Source organism: Motacilla alba, chromosome 1, assembly GCF_015832195.1.
Source record: "Motacilla alba alba isolate MOTALB_02 chromosome 1, Motacilla_alba_V1.0_pri, whole genome shotgun sequence".
Lineage (NCBI taxonomy): Eukaryota > Metazoa > Chordata > Aves > Passeriformes > Motacillidae > Motacilla > Motacilla alba.
The window spans coordinates 71,020,593-71,042,362 of NC_052016.1; the positions used below are offsets into that span (position 1 = coordinate 71,020,593).

The 21,770-nt window shown below is 35.2% G+C and overlaps 1 protein-coding gene across 6 annotated transcripts in view; it reads right to left on the bottom strand.

Moving 5' to 3' along the window:
• Nucleotides 1-4,147: 4,147 nt before the first annotated feature.
• PCDH9 (protocadherin 9) overlaps nucleotides 4,148-21,770 on the bottom strand; it is a 674,946-nt gene continuing 657,323 nt past the window's right edge. For 5 of the 6 annotated variants that reach the window (XM_038148031.1, XM_038148013.1, XM_038148022.1 and 2 more), the window contains one exon: nucleotides 4,148-7,491. In XM_038148031.1, the coding sequence (XP_038003959.1) occupies nucleotides 7,118-7,491 (374 nt within the window). In that variant the 3' untranslated portion in view covers nucleotides 4,148-7,117. The remainder of the gene's footprint in view (nucleotides 7,492-21,770) is intronic. The other variant, XM_038148081.1, reaches the window with a different exon arrangement.

The window sequence follows — 21,770 nt, forward strand, 5'->3', positions numbered from 1 at the left end:
TCGCTTGTGGATAAAGGCAAAAAAATAATTTCAAAGCTATTGGGGCATTCTCAATTGTATGAAGAAATTTTTTCTCCACTTCCCTTTAAGTATGGATTATGTGTAAAGAGATAGTAAACACATAAAAAGACACATTCTTAAAACTCAGTTCACTAATAAATATTGTTATAGGTATATATTTAGACAAGAAAAGAAACAGTTATAATTCCCGTACAGTACTTACCCATTTTAACATTATCACATGGTTGTACAAACAGGATTATAACAAGCAAAAGAAAGCATTTTTTAATGAATAAATAATCAAAAGCATTTGTGAGGATAGTCTTAATAATATGCTGCTTCATACAGTTTAAAGTACATCAAACAACAAAATCCATAGTCCCAAAATTCCATTAAATAATACTGAGTAATTATGTGACTGATAATATTTATGTATATATATATAATCTATATATATATATATGTGCATATAATCATATCGTTATGAGTAATTAAGATATCTATTTACATGCCATGCAATATTAGAATGTGTTGCAATACCTAGGCACAACAGGTGGACTTAAAAATGGCTGCGGAAAAAAAAATAAAAAAATAAAAGAACAACAACTTATTTTTGAAAATGAGGGACATTACTTTCTTTAAGTCCTTTCTTTTCATAATATACAGTGAGAATTTCAGATACTTTCTGATAGCTAAAACATCCTCATTTTTGCTATTGTACAGTTAGGTAGCTGTATAAACTTAAACCTGTAATAAGAACCATGAGATGCTGCAGTTAGAGAAAGCATTCTTGCTTCAAAACATAGCATATGATGTGCATGTCTGTGATATTCTTCTCACTGCACACCCAGTTCTGTGAAATTCTGAGCTATTTCTACAAGAGGAGGCTGACTGCTGTGTTCTAAAGAAATTAAGTGCATTCAATGTCTCAAAAGAGCTGCAGATTATTTGGCAGGATGAGGATACATGTCAGCACATGAGTTCTATTGCTGTCCAGCAAGGTGATGTTTCTGCATCAATGAAAAAAACAAAACAAAACAACAACAACAAAAAAGCCAAAACCACCCCCCACTCAAACTTGAAATACTTCATTTATTGGCATTTATTTCAGTTTATAAGTAAACTACATTGTGCTTTAAAAACCTGGAAATGGCACATTTACCTCTTCTAAAGCGTTATATCCTTTGGCCACTCTATACTAAAGGACTTGCCATTTCTGTTACTAATTATTGTACCGGTCCTGACATTTCTCTTTGTAAGGGGTTGAATAAAGCCTGAAGGATCAGAACCTACCTCTCTATGTTATGATCTTACTTTCAACTCAACTGGTTGAAAACAAAGTATAGAATGGACTCTCACTATTTATTTATATATATATATATATATATATATATATATATATATATATATATATATATATATATGTACACATATATATATATTGCTAAAGCATTTTATTACATAAGCAGCTGTGTAAAATAAAGTATTATATTTCAGAGAACTTAAACTGAAACTCAAATAATGTGTGAAAATAGGGTATCTCATAATTTTTCAAGAAAGCATTTACCAATGAGAGTCTCTTTTTGGAACAAGAGGAAAAGTCAAAGGTCATTTTAGATTAGGGAGTAGTTACGTTTGATGGATGTGTCCACTAAGGGGGTGAGCAGTGCAAGTTAATAAAACTGATGTTAATTGAGTTACAGCTCAACTGTCCGTGATATACTGAGCTGATTCACACTTCTGGATTGTGTTGTATCATGTTCTCTGTATATTAAAATGCCTTTCTGTGCTCTAGAGCTGGTCCCCTTTTTGAAGTTTTTTATAACAGCAGAAATGATTACAAGCATGTAAATTAATTAATTAAAGTCAAGACTTTGGAACACAGTTCCACAAAAGAAGTGTATTAAATGGGAAAAGTGGAGCTGTGAGTACTGAATTGCTTTCACAGTCTGACCTGTCTCATGTGAGGAAATGTCCTGTAGAAAACTCTCACTGCTTATTTGTTCATTCTTATGGCAAGGATACATGCCATTAAAAGTTTTATAATCTGAATCAGGTAAATAGTTTGTGGTCACAGGAAATCAAAACGTGTCCTTCTGTCTGAATTAAATATGACTCCACTGCTGTGCTCTCATGCCAATAGCATACTTTTGTAATATACTTTGAGGTACTGCCTGAGGCTGCTAGACCCTACCACCATGTCTTTTGGTGTGCTATGAGTCTATGGTGTGTGGGTCCCCTGACAGCCCCTACTGCCACATTCCATGATTTTCACTCTGTCTTCTCTTTCATTAAAGCAACCCTTTATTTAAAACATCACAAGATTCAACTTCTGATCAATATTGCAATATTATTTTCCCTATTCCTTTGTTTTCTCATGTCAGCTACATCAGTCTTTATCACTCTTTAACACAGATATACATCTCCTGTATTTAGGCCATTTATGTATCCAAAATTTCTTAAGTTTCTCCATTATTTTAATGTACTCCATGATAAAGTCCTTAAGATTCCTTCTGATCTTGAATCTTAATAATAACTCATTAAGGTAAAAACCACATTAAGCAAGGAATGTGAATATAATTTACTCTATATCTATTTGTTAAAATTGGTGTATACCGCATACTCCTAATTCTGCTCCATTTATTTCTTTGTCAGCCTTCACACAGTGCTCCATAGAGTTCCAAGTGAACTCCAACAAGGGGCATTGAGTAGGTAATTTCTTAACCTATTTCTCTAAGAAAATACAGTAAAAATTTTTCTTTCATATGGCCTCATTATGCTGTGGGGCTCAGTAATTCCACCATCATACTTTTTGTCCAAGTCACAAAGCAAAGGATCTCAAGAAGGTATCTAATCCATCTGCTCCCTCTGACAAAGAAAAAAACAACATGTATTGTTTTTGGCTATTTTTCCTTTCTATTCTGCAAAGTACCAAGCCCATCTCTAGGCAATCTGTTCTAGTACATCACTACTTAAACCACTAGAAAATGTTTCACAGTTCAAGTCTAAATTTTCTGGGGTTTTTTGTTTTGTTTTGTTTTGTTTTTTAAGTGGTTCTGACTGCTCTGTCTTTAGTAAGAGTTGGCACAGCATAGGAATAAGTAGGACTAAGTAAGTACGTCTATGCATATTTTCCATTTTCTATTTGGACTACAGGATTTGGTCAGTCACAGCAAAAATAAAGGACTATGAAAAAACATTTGGCAAACATTTTTAGCAGCCTTTCAAGTGTGTGCATTATGAAACAAATAAATAAATAAATAAAGGACACTCAGTCTGAAGAGAAGCAAAAAGCCAGAACTGGCTTCAGAGAGGCATCTGTAACACAACAGCTTATGAATAATTTTAAGTAATACTTAGCCTCAAAGATAGTAAAATTGAATAATCATCGATACTCAGCTGTGATCTCATTGGGTGCAGTGGGATTTTAAATTTTTTAAAGCTCCTCATCTGAGATATCACAAAATTACAGAAGGGTTTTTCCTTTCTTTTTTTTTTTTTTTCCCCTCTTTTTTCTGAGATTTCAACAACAGTAGTACTTCTGCTGATTGAGCCAACCAAATGGTTGTGAATGAATGTGCACTTACTAAATACATGTTTAGGACCAAATTCAAATTCTTGGGAAACATCTGGGAAACATTAATTTAGCTTAAATGGAATTAAGATGCAGTTCTCAGTGCTGCAGATATTTCCTTCCTTCCTTCCTTCCTTCCTTCCTTCCTTCCTTCCTTCCTTCCTTCCTTCCTTCCTTCCTTCCTTCCTTCCTTCCTTCCTTCCTTCCTTCCTTCCGCCACTTCCTTCCGCCACTTCCTTCCGCCACTTCCTTCCGCCACTTCCTTCCTTCCTTCCTTCCTTCCTTCCTTCCTTCCTTCCTTCCTTCCTTCCTTCCTTCCTTCCTTCCTTCCTTCCTTCCTTCCTTCCTTCCTTCCTTCCTTCCTTCCTTCCTTCCTTCCTTCCTTCCTTCCTTCCTTCCTTCCTTCCGCCACTTCCTTCCTTCTGCCACTTCCTTCCTTCCTTCCGCCACTTCCTTCCTTCCTTCCTTCCTTCCGCCACTTCCTTCCGCCACTTCCTTCCGCCACTTCCTTCCTTCCGCCACTTCCTTCCTTCCGCCACTTCCTTCCTTCCTTCCGCCACTTCCTTCCTTCCTTCCGCCACTTCCTTCCTTCCGCCACTTCCTTCCCTCCTTCTTGTCTCTGTCTCTGACTCTGTCTTGCTTTCTTTTTCTTCTTTCTTTCTCAGCTTTCTTTTTCTCCTGTCTTTTTCATTTAATAACCATTTCAAAGCTGAGTAAGGTCTTAAGTTTCTAAAATTACACAGAATTTGAGAAAATTAGAGAAGAAAATTTTCACCTGTTAGCAATTGAAACCAAATTTGTTTTAGCTACTCCTGCACAGGTTGATAATATAACAAAGTATTGAAGGTTGGAACAGACTATAGGTCTCTTTTTGCAGCAACAGTCACATATTTTATTTTCTGTCTCTGATAGAAGTATTTTCAAATAAATTCTGTTTAAAAAGGCATTTGTAATTTAAACTGGTTGGTGCTATTTGGGTTTTCAAATAATTACTGTATTTCTGGTTTTAATATGGAACTCAGTGCATCTCTGCTTTAAAACTCAGCATGTTCAAAAATAGGTACTGCTATTGATACATATTTTTAAAGGTTGTTCAGCATTTCTTTTTTTTTTTTTTTTTTTTTTTTTTTTCCTGAGCTGCAACAAAAATTTTTATGCAACTACTCAAATTTTCCTTGCAGGAAAGAATTTACTGTATTGTGATATGACTTAATTCTACTTTTAAAAGAAAGACCAAAGTGTGGCAAGTGCTCTATTTCCTATATGCTACCCCTGTACTTTTACAGAGATTCATGCAAGGATGCTTATTCCATATGCCTATGTAGGCCTAACAGATGAGGGCTACATTCTGTCATCCTTCTACTGAGTAAATAAAACTTTACCCAAGTCAAATAACTAATTTTGAATAAATTCCTACTTACATAGGAATGTCAGAATACAGCCCTCAGGATTTATCATTTGCTGTATACTCCAGTCTTACACATATAGATATGAACTTAATGGACCATGGAATGCTTCGAAAAATAACTGGAAATTCAGAATGACGCAAAGAAATAAACCAACTAACAATAACAGAAGGAAAGAGAAATTAACAGGAATAAAGTCCCTTAGGGATCTGCCCAAGAACTAACACAACACAATCAGAAATTCAGAACATTTATTGCAAAAGCTGAATAACTAAATAATGTTGAACTGGCAAAGCAGTAACAAGGATAACTGGTTAGATATTTATTCTGTCAAAGTCATCAAACACCCCTCACAAACTGACATAAGTACTGCAATAAGCAATGCACCCCTAACCCATTTTTAAGCCTTTTGTACTGTGGAGGAAAAAATAAAAGCAAACTACTATATACAAAAGAATAAAAAAAGAAACAAAAAGGGTTTGTTTTTTTGGTAAAAATAACGTCACCTTCAGATTAGCTAAATTTGTTACTTTAAGACTGATGTTTCACTGTGGCATAAGTAACTTGCTTTTTTCTGTAAGGACTTTTTTTTTTTTTTTTTTGCATGCTATTTATTTGTGCAAATCATTCTTCATGCCTTAACAAAAACCATCTAAAAATGTTTTGGATTTGGATTTGCTTTGCGTGCAACTTAGATCTTACTAATATTAGGAGTCTCTCTGCTGATTTGACTGAGGTGACATGATACTGGTACCTGCCAGGCATTGACCAACTATGATAACAAACAGTTAAACAGCAATAATTAGAGATTTAACCCTTTAGTTCCCCCAACTAGCCTACCAGGAGAATGCTCTGTTACATCATGAAGGCACAACACATTAAATATTCTGTGGCTATGGTCTAAAAACACTTGTGTTACTACAACGTTAACGCAGATGAAGATCAACACAAATGCTGCTGTTTCAGCAATACAAACTGTCTTGGGTATAGACACACACCTGCCCAACTGGAAAAACATTATTATTATATTTTGCTCCTGTAAAATTTCCTCCACGTATTTCAGCTGGGATCAACATCATCTACCACTCATCAAAGAACAGACTACAACTAATTTTATCAAGGATCCCAAATAAATAGCCTTCTCCCTCACCCACCACCACACATTTAAATATTCTTGTGTTTTGCAATTTCCTTGTTTTATGAAACATAATGGAAATTAAACAAAAATTGCTAAGTTTTTAAGCCCTTACATAAGTCTCAAATATTTCTGATTATTAAATTTAAAAAAATGGAAAAAAAAGAAGAAATTCTAAATGAATGCTGGCATCATCTGCTACTACATAGAAAAAAAGGGTTTTTTCCTTTTCTACAACAACCTTTCTTCCTACCCCATCACTTTTTTAAATTTTAATACAAGTGGCTTGAGTTTCTTGGAACATTGTGTGTCAGACAGACTACTAACACAGAAACACCATCACTGAAAATAAAAGCAAAAACAACAAGAAAGCAAATGAAAGAAATTAAAAAGCAACTGTGAAACACAGAAATATGCTACAGTATCTTTTCAAGTGAACGTTATAAGTACACAAAAATTGTAAGTAATAATTGTTGCTATTTACAAGTATTTGAACGCTGATTGACTTACAAGTGTCCACTAACATTGTTAATAGCACAATAGGTTTAATGTTTACAGCTTCAATTGTTTGCAATATGTTCTCAAGTATAACGGTCCCAGCATAGATCAATGACAACAAAAGCACAATTTTCTAACTGGATATGCTTTTCAATCTTTGCAATCCACTGAGCTTTCACACTCTCTTACTCTCCAAATGCATCTTCTGTTGTTCATAGCAGCAGTCCAGGGTCAAAAAAACAAAGAAACAAAAAAGGATATTTTCAAACTGGAGACATCTCTGCAGACTTTAATCGTGTCTATTTAACAAAACCACACAACTAGTAGAAACACTCTTTCATGTTGCAGGACATCATACCTTCCACGGTGCTAACATAAAGATATGCATATCTCTGCTAGGTGAAGCATAGTTCTAGAGGTCTACCCAGTACATAAAACTCTGACACACACATAGTATTAGCAAGTCTAAATAAGCTAAAGTCATTGGTCCAAAGTAACTATTTCTTATAGCTGGTGCTCCTTTGGACTCTCCACAGATCCCGGGGCCTGTTTATAAGACTTCAAGTTGGCCAGAGGAATGTCAGTCATGTGGTTGCCAGTGTTGAAATGGCCCTCACTGGAACCATACTGCTTTCGATCACTGAACTGGTTTCTATTGCTATCTTCTTTCCAGGTCCTGGTCAATGTGTGTCCATTAACTAGTTTGTCCTTCTTAACCCATTCCTTCTGAGGTGCAAAGGTGGAGAGAGGAGACTTTGGCTGTTGGTATGGGCCCAAGCTAGGAGGCATCCAACAGTTGTCTGAGTGACCCAAAACCAGGCATTCTTGAGTACACATCTCTGTAGCTTCAGCTAATCCTCGTGGGCCAAGAGGCCCATCTGTAGAAGAAAAACAGAAAAAGAAAAAAGGGGGGAAAGGGGGGAAAAAAAGACATAATATTAGATTGTGATATTTGTCATTAAACATATACATAGACCTCAGGAGAAAATTAACAATGATCCTGCAACCAAATATTGTGCTGGTAAATTCTACACACATTTTCATTCTGTTAGAGAATAGTTGCTTCATAGGGCATATACCCCCTGTATATGCTACCTGCCTAGTTTCCAGAAGTGGAGAAACAGTTCAATTATCCCTATGCTCTTGGTCTCAGATCCTACTATGAATAAACTTAACTCCTTTTTTCTAAGTCATATCAAGAAAATAGAGCTAGGTAAGTGAAAATGCCCGAGGAAGTAAACCTACCCTTGCAGATTCTGAGTGAGAATTAATGCATTTAAGGGCCTATTATTTGGATGTATTCTGTTCTGCTTTCAACTCAATTTACTGCTGAAGAACCTTGGTGAATTAACAGCCTACTGCAAACTGAGAAACATCTGTACTATCCAAAAACAGGACTGCCCAAAGGAATGCTCTGTACACAGGATTATTCTATTATCTACTGTTTTACATACACAGCTTGATGCACAGTTCCAGCTATCTAGCCAGTGGATGCACACTCCAATGTACAGTCTCAACAAGAGGCAAGTTAAATTTGCTTGATTTAATATGAAACCAGGAAGCAGTTCAAAACATTGCATCAGGAAAGAGAATAAAATCTGCAACTCTTCTGACCATTAAACGCATCTCAGATGCTACACAGATACAACCATAAAAGTCAAGGGGAAAAAAAGTCTTATGTAAATCTGGCACATTAAAAAGAACTGTTCTCATAATTCTTTGTAATCTAGAAATACAAGACCACAGCAGACAGAAATGAAGATTGCTGAAGTACTATGCATATTAAATATCTACATAACTTTTCACACATTATTGAGGACACAGCAGGCCAGCTGCAGGCCTCTTGCAATCAAGCAGACAGGTCACCCATGCCTTCAGCAACACTAAATTGCTCTCAGTCTTACTGCATTTTTAAATTACTTAATTTGCTCATCTGCTCAGGCTGGTTGCATGAGGAAGGGCAAGCCAGGAAAAAGGCAGAGAAATAACTTTTTGTAATTTTTGTTAGATATTTCTCAGTATCTGGGATATTCTTTGCCAGGAGTCATTGCTGTGTTGTAATTTTGAGCAAGAATTTTGAGATATCTTTTCTTGACTTCAGAGTAAATCAATGGGCTAGTAGTGAAAACATTTGAAGAGTTAAGGAGACATATTTCCTTGATTAACCATCCCAGTGACAGGAAGGAAATTATAGATTGATTTTTGAAAAAGAACATTAGCAAGTAGGCATGAATAGCAAAATTACTAATCAGAAGAAAAATGTCAGCTCTGTACCAGAAAAAAAAGTGCATCTTAATAATAATGTGAGACTCAAAATAATAAATGAAGAAAGCCTAACAAAGATTTCTCTGTTAAAATGCCAAAGAATAATTTTTTCTCTTGTAGTCCATGTATATACAATAAATTACCCTTATTAACATCTTTTTTTGAACACTGAAATTAACTCAATTAATTTTATGGAAACTCCAATTCATTTCCCACTGCTTTTAAACACAGATATAATAATTAAAAAAAAAACCAAAAACAAACAAAACAACAACAAAAAAACAGGCATATTTCCACATGTTATATTAGTAATTAGCTGATCTTCTTATCTCTGAGCAACAACTCTTTTTGAATACCTAGAGAATATATGGTACTCTGTTGATGTGACATATACAATAACCTATAATAAAATATAATAAGCTATAATAAAGGTTGCTAGTGAATTCCCCACATAAGAAAGTGTCCTATTGATGAAAACTAGAACATGAAAAATGTGTGAAATCAATGCTCCCTTCCATTAAGATCAATACAAGGTGAAATAATTAAACCAAAACCATTAGAAAAAAAAGAAAAAAGCAACTGTAAAGTAGGATCTAAGCAGAGAGTTCAATGAGAACCATCAACCACAATTCTAAAAGGAGAGCAGAGATTTTTTTTTTCTTTTTTTTTTCTATAGAACTCTTGTTGTAATCCTGTATTATGAAGTTCTAACCAAACTGAGGCAGGTACTTAGAGAGAAATAAACCCAAACCGAAACAATCAGAAGTAAAGAAAGGACTCATAGTGCATTGTTCACTTTTCCAAAAATTAATCCATGGGTTAAAAGCTGACTTTTATTTTTTTTTTTTGGCTGTCAACTAAAGTTCAGTTTTAATTAGTTTTTTTTCCCATTTCAGAGAAAAAAAGTGAGAAGTGGCAGAACTATTTTCAACCTGCCTACTCTCCCAGCAAACTACTATTTCACTGAACAAGAAAGCAAAAAAGATTTTGCAGACATTAAAACTTTCAAAATAGAAAGAAAACATTTTGCCACAGAATGAGACTTTTCAAGAAGGATGGTGCATGCCCTCTGTGCTTCAAATCTGCAGTGGAATGAAAGAATAACAGGAGAGCCTTCAGTACGATAGTTCTGAAGAAGCTACTTTTTCTGTTTAGTTTAATAAATTTCAAGAGATAAGACTATCATTTCCATTTAAAAATTAAATGAGCAATAAGCTGGTTTCACTTAAGAATAAATATGCATGTGGCCCTATAAGCTACATGACAAACTCTTTGGAAGTATTTCTCCATGTGTTTTGCTTTCTTTATTAACAGTGACAGGCAGTTAATGCTCTTCCACTCGGAATGAATTTTAAGCATCCTTTGCTTTAGCCATCTCTAAGCTGATAGACTTTCTGGAGAGCACTGGAATATTCAGATATCTGCTACTACAGTGAGCAGCAGACAGGAATGGGGTAACAATGCTGACATGATTGCCTGTGCAAGAATTGCTCCTTGGGTGTTTTTCAGTTTAACAAAATACAACTGTCCAGCTCAGACTAGAAAATTAATTGTTGTGTGCAACTCTTCCCCGGTCAACCTTCCCTATGCAGAGATGTCAATCCAAGGCAATACCTTCCAGTCCTTGTAGCAGTCAATTACAATTTTGATATGGATGTTGGTCACACCAAATGACAGCTGTAGACAGAGTGAGACACTCTCCTTTTAGGACAGGGAAGGGAATCTCAGGAAAGACCTAAAAGACACTTCTTTTATCTGTATAAGTGTTCAAACAGCTGTGAGGGGTGTTGCAGTTTGCACACACCTCTACATATGCCTGTATGTAAGAATGTCCAGAATTGAGAAGAGGTTCAGACTCCTACTCAAATGTGTACACATATTTTCCAGTCCTCATGCTTTCCAATCCGTAAAATGCAGGAAATTTTTACTTGTCTTACTAAAATATTGTGAGGTTTAAGTTTACAATATGCCTTGCAAGGCTTCATCTAATATATAACTAAGAATTATAGTTTTAACCACTTTTGGTTTGAGCCATCACAAGAGAAAAAGAAATCCACAAAGTGATTTTTTTTTAGAAATGCAGATTATTAGAATAATATATTTTACTCTTGAGCTACTAAAGGGAATGGTCATGCTTACTTATTGAGGAAAAAGGCAGCTTCATCCATAACGTGTGTGGTGCCTGCCACAGCTATCTCCAGTTATGTCCCCTAGATAAACCATAATTGTTTGGTAAATATTGTTGCTAATAATGGTGATAATCATGATTTAGGGGATTCTACAAATTTTCTACTGTGAGATACAAGAAAAAAATGAAAAGGAAAAAAGAAAAGATCTCACCTACAAAAAAAAAAAGGACTGTTCACAATTAGGTTTTTTGAGTCTCTGTTTTGTTTTATGATGTTCTCAATCAAAAATTTGTTTTCTAAGACTCTTTATTATTCAGGTTGCTATTTAGCAGCATAAAGTGTAATGATAATGAGCAATATGATAAGAGAGAGATCTTCTGGGGATAGTGTGACTGAAGAGTTGGCTGCTATGTATTGAGAAAACCATAATGTTGCCTTAATGCTAATTATCTTTCTCCTCCACCACAGCTGAACAATAGTTTTCACCCAATTTTCTAAAGTTGTTTCATTACCACATACAATGATACCACTTAAAAACCTGTTCCTGCTGCTTTAATTTTATAAGTGCATTAATTTGTTTCCTTTCTCTTCACAAAAATGTCACTGCAATTTCTGTATCAAGGTTTTCCATACTGAAGTACTTTATTGATATATGGGGGATTTTTTTTCTTAAGTATTTGTTCTCTGAACAATCCATAATCCGTGCGGCTGGTTATCAGTCTTGGCTGCTTGAATATATAATGACACAAGTGCTGATAAAACTGTACAAGCCATCTGTCTCTGGAGTTAAATGTTTTGAAAGCAAACACAAAAGTGCATAACAAACACTCCCTTAAATTGTCTTTGTAAATATTTATATCAGATCTTACCCAAAAATGCTTTTTTGTTGTTATTTTATTCTGTTAATAGCTGTCAAGCAGATGCATGACTTGCCTACTCAAAAGCAGACAGGTGTAAGAAGGAAAATAATATACCACTCAAGAGCTGGTCATACCCTAATGCTGGAGTTTCTGTGTGGTCTTTTATCTCTTTTTATTATACCCAGAAGCTAAACAGCTATTTCATTGATTAACTTACTGCTGCAATTAACAACTAGCTTCTGGTGTGATGACCAGCTGCTTTTCAACCTGCTTCTTTAAAACTCTCTTGCTTACAGCCAGAAAATTCACTCTTCATTTCTGAAAGAGTTGAGGCCACAGGATAATTTCCACGCAATGAGACTTTTTGGTATCAAGCAATATGAAAAGGTACTCTTTGCCCAAGGGTGCTAACATTAAACACAGTGGATTTGAACACGGCCACAGTTGTGTTTCAGACAATCATATTTATTTGACTTTTCATATTACATCTTTAAATGAAAAAGAAAACAACAGCAATGTTTTCAACTCTATTTATCCCTGAATACAGAAAGAGTTTGTTTGGTTTTTTTTTTAAGTTTCATGGGCTACTTTACTAAATTACCTTCTCTGAGACCTCATGATTTTACAGCCTTCCTCAAATATGGAATGTTCATGGAACGGAAATGGCATTACTCTATTTCACAGAGGTTTTACAACTAGACATATATTAAATATAAAAACTGGAAAAAAATTGTAATATGAATATTCTTTTGTTTTTTATTTTGCTCTTAAGTATCAAACAAATAAATGGGGAAAACTGTTTTTTATTTCTAGTCTGTTAAAAAAAAAAACAATCCAAGACTACAAAATCACACACATGGTGTGTCGGATGTGCTTCCTTATTAATTAAAAGAAACATTCAGTGTCTATTGAAAATATATATTTTTAGTGTCTTATTCCGTGGTCATTCTATTTGGCACAGTCAATTCACATTTCATCCTCAAATTATCTTGTTCAAAAGTCCCTGGATTCCTCCTATCACTGCTGCCAGTTTTTTGCCACCTTCTACCCTGCCGCTTCAACTTCCTGAAGGGTGGCTGTGGTGAGCTGGGGGCCGGTCTCTTTCTCCGGGCAACAACAGACAGAACAAGAGGACACAGTCTCAAGCTGCGCCAAGGGAGATACAGGCTAGAATTAAGGAGGAAGTTTTTCACAGAAAGAGTGGTCAAATACGGGAATCATCTGCCCAGGGAGGTGGTGCAGTCACCATCCTGGATGTGTTTAAGAAAAGACTGGATGTGGCACTTGGTGCCATGATCTAGTTGAGGTCTTGGAACATGGGTTGGACTCAATGATCTTAAAGGTCTCTTCCAACCTAGAAATTTGTGATTCTGTGATTCTGCTTCTCTCTTGCTTTCCTGCTTCTTTCTTTGCTTTCCGTCCTCTGTACTAAGGTACAGATCAAGAAACTCCTGCTAATCTCTGTTCCCTGTCTTGGCCGAAACTTCTTTTTCATCAAGGCTGAAATAAATAACACTGTAAAGTTAGCTTGTATCTGCATTACTTAGCATAGATAAGCTGTTAGAATCCTTAATTAGCACAATGAGAAGAGGGTCAGGAAGCAGGGGAAGTAGGGGTGTGTGGGAGGGACTGCCCAGGATACAGAAAAGCAGAAACAAAAGTATTTTCTGAAAAGGTGGGAAAACCTCACACAGTAAGATTTTCTACACTATTCTGCAAAGTATTTAAGTGATCCAGATGGGTTCTATATCATGTACATGACTCTGTACAAAAACTCTGCGTGACTTTGATCCCGTGGACAGCTAAATTTTGAAGCCAACAATATTCAAGTACTTGAAATTTTGTTTCTATCCAGTTGTGTGATGACTGAAGTTTCTTCATATCTATATTTTTTCAGAGCTAAGGAAGTGGACAAAGTAGAAGTTAAGAAAGTATTCTGCATTTATTATCTCAAGTTCCTTTTCTGTACACCTTCTCTACTATAATAGCTATAATGAAAGGAAATGTTAGTTTGTTATATTTTCTTTTTTTTCTGGTATATTTCCTAGAAATTCAATACCATTACAACTTACAAGGTACACCTCCATCAGTAATGGATGTAAGGATGCTGTAAGGATGTAAGTAACTGTAAGGATGCTGTTTTTACCTGACCTAACTTTCTGTTCCTATTTCCAGTTACTTTTTCTGCATGCATATAAACCTCTTTATACACAGGTAACAATCCTCTCTGCATTTCCATGTGTGCATGGTCAGGAAGTAGACATACAATTCCTGTGTCTGCCAAGCATGTAAGATACTAGGGGCCAAGTTTATTTAGTGCTGCCTAGTCTTTAAGAGCACATACGAACCTGCATGAAGTCTGTGACTATTCCACAGGCAAGTTGCAACAATCTGAAATCACAAGGGCACAGTCCTTGCAATAAGGGTGTGGGCAGATGTCACAGGACGTGTCACAAAGCACCGTGGTCTGGAGTGGTGCTGATCTACACCTGAGAAGCTCAAACCTGAATAATTCTTCACTGGTCTTACAAATCCAGCTCCATTACTTATCATGGATTGCATATTGCCTATGTTCGGATATTTATGCCACTCCTTATTTTTATTTGTTAACTTAAGTGGGTGAAACTTTACAATTTAGAGTTAAAAAAAAAAAGAAATAAAAAATAGAATAACTAGATAATCTAGTGGTTCTTTCTGGTAATTAAAATCTATGTATCAGCAACCATTAACATAAAGATGCATTTGTATGAGCTTCCACTGACAAATGAAGCCAATTCTAGCATACTCTTTAGAAATATAGAAGATGCAAAATAATATCTGGGATTTTTATTCTGACTTAATACATTCTGTCATTAAAACAAACAAACAGGTGAATAAACAAACAAACAAAGACACACAAATGACTGCAATTTGTATTCTTAGCTGAAGTGTCACATTGTGGATGCAGACAGTCACCTTGCAGGAAGAGCAGGAGAAAAGAAATGCAAACAGTATTTGGCAAAAAAAACACCCCGTTTGTTAACAAATAAATAAAGATTAAAAGCTTTACACATCTCTCATACAGATTTCATTCTTTGGGCACAGATGAAAAGTCAACATTTGCAAATGGAGATAGTCCAAATTCAACAATACATGGGCAGCCAGAACAGCAGATTCTCTCCCTGAGAGGATATTGTTATTTAGACAGACTTTATGGCACACAAAGAGCAGACAGCATATCTTTATAAATTTGCAACCATCTTCAGTATGGCATGGAACTCATCCATCTTTTTGTCCACTCAAGCTACTCCTCTGTAGAATGCTATCTCACCTAATTTTATTTCGTCAAAATTGGCAGTTTTTTCCTGCCATACATTTAATTTTAGAAGGACAATCTAATGCATAAGAGCTCCTCAGAGGATTCAAATGAGCCTTTTAAATTTGATTGTATCAGTTAATGAGACCAGTGTTTAAATATTTGGAATGATATTATTTTCAGCATTAATCTATTTCATTGCGTAGCTCTTCATTTTGCTGTCTAAAAAAGTCTTTGTTCCCATGAGGTGATGATAGATGGTGATAATAAAATATTCATAAAGCATCCTGTGGTCACAATCATTTACTATCTTTTTTCTCACACACCTAAATATTTATGATACTTGATCAAAATATTTTGTTGAATTGATTTACAGGCAACATGCTGAGACACCACCACTTTTGACATGGTCAGATTTTCTGATCTATTAATATGCCCCAAACATGAACCTGCTTTCAGTCTAAAAAAACTTAAGTCTCTACTTGGAAGATTCAGTCATCTGTTTAACATAAGATCAAATTTTGGTTAGTAATTTCTACAAATTCTCTTCTAAAAAAGGTAGGATTCAATGTGGAAAAAGATAGTCAAAACAAGAAGAACTGGCATAATGTTGTGAAACTGAGCTGAGCAATATTTATTTCTACTCGCAGAGTGCTGTAAAATTTTTGAGCTGTTTTTAGATGCCTGACCATTAACTCATTTACAGAAGGAAAAAACAAAACCATTCAGGTTGAATTTCATTTCATTTTTTATGATTGGTAAAAAAGTCTAAAATAATTTGTTTTCGTGATCATTTTCTAACTTACAGCAAAATTCTGATCTTCTCATTTGTGATAAACACATATCCTGGCTCCCTGGAGCTCAGACATGGTAACTTGGGATATACTGAAAAAAGGATATTGACTTTATTAAGCAAACTGAATAAAGGCAAAATTCATAATCATCATCATCATCTACACATATATATATATATATACACATATATATATATATAAGATGAACTGTGCTGTTAAATTATGTATATGATTTTTTATTTGTATATCTATATATATATTTATTTTAACTTTTATATGTACTTCTGTCCATTGATATATAAGGAATTGTGTATGACAACTGGGACTTATTTCCTAAGTATTACATTCCCAGCATTAGATTGACCTCTGTAAAGCAGAAAGTGTCAAATTAAACATTTTCATGTAAATGTGAATTTGAGAAAAGGGAAGGGAAGGGAAGGGAAGGGAAGGGAAGGGAAGGGAAGGGAAGGGAAGGGAAGGGAAGGGAAGGGAAGGGAAGGGAAGGGAAGGGAAGGGAAGGGAAGGGAAGGGAAGGGAAGGGAAGGGAAGGGAAGGGAAGGGAAGGGAAGGGAAGGGAAGGGACAAAGTGGTTACCTCCAGGGAATTCAAGGGGGAAAACCAGACAATATCAAAAAGCTACAACTGTTATACTCAGGAAAGCAGCTCATCTAAGGACAATATGAAAATGAGCATTTATGCTTTGGTGTAAAAACACGCTGTTAATTAAGAAATATAATTAAGACTATTTTTGCATAAAAGTATAAATTCATTCTGTAATTAGGTTAATTACATCTATCTCAACAAACATTAAATTTAGGTTGAAATACATCTTTTAATTATTCCCTGTTTCTAAAATATGTTTCTTGTCACTTGTGTATTTTTCTATTTTCCTTCCGTACAAACCAGTCCAGAATCAGATTTAGCTTAAACTGAATTTGTTGCAAATTTGTGGCAGATGCCTTATGCATACATGTTATTATGTAAATAATTAGTTTAACTGATTTGAAAATACTTTTGAAGTACATTTCTCTGAGCAGAATTTGGACTTAAATCTGGGTACTTGTTCTCCTAACTTAAGCTTCTTGACTCTGAAAGTTTAAAAATCTGACAGGAAAAAGTGCTTAAATAATAGTAAATAAAACTTAAATAGTAAGCTTGATTATATTGCCAATTTTATCTTCTATTCTACACAAAAATATATCCTAGACAAATATCACAGGACACAGATGTCAGAGATGTCATTAAACTAATCCAGAGACAAAAGAACCATTTCCTAATTCTGTTTGCATAACAGCATCTCATTTAGATAATTTTGTAAAATTCAGCAAAAACTGCACATAGAGTAGGTCTAAACTAACACATTTAAAGGAATATCCTGGATGTCATCTCCAGATGCCTGGACTTTTCTTAATAAAGAAAGATAATATTATAATTTATTTTTTGATTTTCAAATAGGTTAAAATGGATAAAGCAAGATGCTTGAAGAAAAAAACGTTACTATGAGCATAGACCATGAACATTTACACACGCAAGCTACAAGCTCTTTCCACTCTCCTGTATGTCTGTACACAGTCTGGTTTCTCAAGTAGCAAAAAACCCATGGATTCATATGTAAAGCAAATTTTGTGAAGGAACATGCCAAGAAAAACAGTTGGTGTGATTTCCTCAAACCACTGGGTTTTTATAATACCCAAAGACAAAATGGAAGGCTTGTTTACCTCCATAGAATTTATTTTGTGGTTATAAAATGGGGCCAGAAACAGATATTTTTTGTTCAGTCACATAAGAATCCAACAATTTTTATAACAGGAGAGTTGTGAATACTTGGCAATACACTGCATCTGTTTTCTTGATTCCAGTTTTAGATGTAAAGGTAAACTGGTTTTATTTTCCACAGGGTAACAATAAATAAGGAAAAAATAATAAAAAAATACATGCATGATATAATCTTGGACTCAAATTTAATGATGTATTATACAGGTTTATCAGTTTCAAACTTCTGAAAATAATGGGCAGTATGAACACGTTTGTCTTTACTGAACTTGTAGTAATAAAAACATATGAAGCAGATGAACAACCTGAGTGAAATAATATATTTTTTCTTCTTGTATTAGAAATAAAAAAAAAAAGGTGATTTACCAAAATAGGAAAAGCAATCACTAGATTTAGCTCACTTAACATTTCCATTCACCTTCCTGACAGGAATGGCAGTGCAGATGCTAATTACTGTTCAGAGAATGTGTTGTCAAAACACCTAAGAATTATTGTTCTGTTAATGACTTTGTCCTGTGCTTGGGTTCAATGGCTGATTTCAGACCAAGAACGCTGAAAAGGTTCACTGACACTTGGTTAGGACACCCTGTCTTTCCCTGTAAACACCTGCAAATAATGCATGGCTTTGTGCCAACAATTTAGCTTTAGAAGTGAAACCATTATAAAACTGTAGTCATGAGGGAAATAACAGTTAATTTAAAGATGATTATTACCCTTGTATCAAGTGAGTTATTTAATGGCAACTTCAGAGTCAGCAAGTTATTTAAAAGCAATGCCAAATGCTTAAAATCATGATGAGCTGACATACCAGAATACTTAACTGATAGACAAAAAAGATGTATTTCAGGCAATTTATTTGGTGGGACAGCAGAGACGGGCAGCTGTTTTCCCACACATTCAATGGTCACATACCTCCTCCCATTTGAAATAGGTTGGAGTTTTGCTACTGTCTTCATTAGGTGTAAAACTTGGTCTTTTGTCACTACAGAACACAAAATGAATTTAACAGGTAAGCCTGATTTAGGAAGGCATGCACTAAAAGAAACAGACCAATTCCCTTGTGATCTGCAAGCCATTTCTTTAGCATTTAACTTCCCTACGTACTATACCAATTCTTCCTTTACAAGATCTCCAGCTCAGGACTCTACCTTTTCCAAGCTGTCCCCATATAGTTGTGCTTACTGTCTTTTTTGACACGTTTTCAACTCACTTCTCATCTGCATTCTTGTATTTTTCTCCAAAAAAATATTCCTCTCACCATCTTCTCAGTTGCCTGGATGACAAATCCTTCTCCTATAAATTTATATCACTGAATTTAGTCAAGAGATTTCATTTAAAAAGAGTGATGGGTCATCTTGTTATAATTTATTTAGGTATAAAACTAAAGGTTATTAAAGAAAGAAGTAAGGTAGAAGTAACATTCCAGCCTGGGGTTTAGCTCTAGAGACAGTCTTCTGGAAGTGTTCAAGAAGTATCTGGACGTGACATTGGGGGATGTGGTTTAGGGGGGATTATGGTAGTGCCAGTTTGATGGCTGGACTAGATGATCTGGAATGTTTCTACCAACCTTGATGGTCCTGTGATCTGAACCAATTATGAGAAAATGTCTTGCGTATTTGCATCTTAAAGGATCAAGTTGATGTAGTGCTACAGAGAAGATAAGACTGAAATGAAATTTTAGATGTTCGCAATGTATATATGTACATGGGAACCACAGGTACATGTATTTTCTAATTCCTCCTTTTGATTAACAGATATCCTGTCAATCTTGTCTGTTAGTCTAGTCAATAAAATATAGTAAATCACGAAACCTAATGTACAGAAATGAACCTGAACAGCTCTTGCAATTACTGCTTTGACTAAATCCCCCTTAAAAACAAGAAGTCATAACTCCTATTATGTACACTGATTCATTGTAGATAGCTAGATTTAGCATTTGAATCTGAAGCTATGTCTTACCCTTGGCTTTGCCATAACGCTTCATCACTTTGATCTTTTAATATGCATACACAGAGTAGGATATCTTTCCTTACACAGTTAATTATTTCCTTGGAACTAATTGCTGTATCAAAAACCTTACTGTTTTACTTGCAAAATTAATACCTTTGAGCTCTGTCACTTGTGAGTGGATTCCACCTGGACAGAGCCCCTATTCTACCAAGGCTTTCAGATCATTCTGAAGGGACATGATGAGGCAATTCAGGACAATTTTGCAAGATCAAATTTTCTTGTCTTTATTTTTTTAATTTTTTTTTCCTTCATTGTGACACAAAAAAAAATAGAATGGAATTTTGTTTCTGAATTTCACTTTCAGACTGTTTCAGATATCACTCACCATAGCAGTATGGATTTTTGAAGTATGAAGGGGCCAAAGCTGTAGCTGTAGGACAGTGAGCCAGGCCAACAAAAGTGAAAAAGGAGCAACTGAAACTTCCACTAAGTCTAATAGCATTTTTGAGTGCAAGGTGAGAGGAGAAACCCTTCACAAAAGTTTGAAAAGATTGATTACACTGTAATTTGTCTTTGGTCCCCTATTCAGGCATTAAGTGCTAGCAGTATTCCTGATTATAATGGAAAATTTTGTTCCCTGCTGTAGGGAGAAAAATAGCTCTGAAAGCAAAACACACCTGGCAGACACCTTGAATATGAAACTTTTTATTAGGCGCTGCAATTTTTTTTCTTTGTTAATTAATCTATTTCACAGTCTCAGGTAATCACTTTGCAACTTCTCAGTAGTCTGACTTTCAAAGGAACTTTATGCTCTGTCAGTTTCTATACCCGTGTCGTCAAAGGGCATGGGAATGACATAAACCTCTTGGTAAATTGTCCAGCGCTGTCTTGCACTTCCCTTTCCTAGAAGGCAGTTACATTAATAGCATTCTTTGTTCTAAATGTTCTGCATTGAGAACGCATTCTCTGTGTCTCTTTACTTAGTTTTCATCTTAGCAAACCTTCAGAGTCCTACTATTTTATAGCTAAAAGATAGAGTTAGTAAGACCTCCTTGTTTACAAGGCTGATTAAATAAGACAGCAACATTTGCTTGTACAAATGCCCACCTCAGCATGGGCTGCAGCAGGCACAGCACCAACTAGAAGCAGTTGCTTAAACTCATACTAACTCTGTTGCATGTCACCTAAGGTTCCTTGTCCATGCTTTGTGTACTTTTGCCTGGCACAGGCTGTAGTAAATAGGAGGCATTTACTACAGACAAATGGGCAAAATAAATCGGAGGGAAAATCCACATTCAACACCAACCCATTTTATAAATGAATAATGTACAGAATGAGCGCTACCTGACTGGGGTGTCATAAATGTATACCGAAACTTGGAGGGGAGAAAAGCAGGCAAAAGTTGCCCCAAATCCATAAGAATTGATATGAAGGAATAAAACAGAACTAAAAGGGAAAGTATAACACCATGACAACTGATGAGTTGAGAAGTCTGACACAAATATTTTTAAAGTGGTAGATAATGTGAGATTATCATGGTAAATTACTTAATTTTTAGCATCAAAGGAAACTTGAGTCAATATCATCTCTCTAAACTTCATCAGAGCATGTGATGAAGTTCCATATAGTCAATTATTTTAGTTTAGCAAGAATATAGGGAAATGGAACCTATGGGTTGATTCAACGAGGGAAGAGATAGAGCTGGAGAGAGGTCCCACATAATTCATATCAGAACTAATCCTGAATAATATTTTCAGTAATGACCTTAATATAGACTTATAGGGAAATGGCTGATGCAATGTGTTTCTGACATAAAACTGGAAAGTACTTTCAGTGAAAACTAAGTTATCTGAAGAACTAAAGAAAGGAAAAGGCAGGAGTGTTGTTAGAGAAGACTAGGGGATTCTAGCTTTCCTCATTTAGAAGAATAAACCCAGACAGATGAAAAGGGGAAAACCATTGATAAACAAATAGAGACATCAAATGACTTTGTAAATTAAGAGAAAGTGTTGTCATGAGAATAAATCTGACCACACAGTGTCTATGATAAGACGCTAATGGACTCCACCCCAACATTTAGATTCTTATACT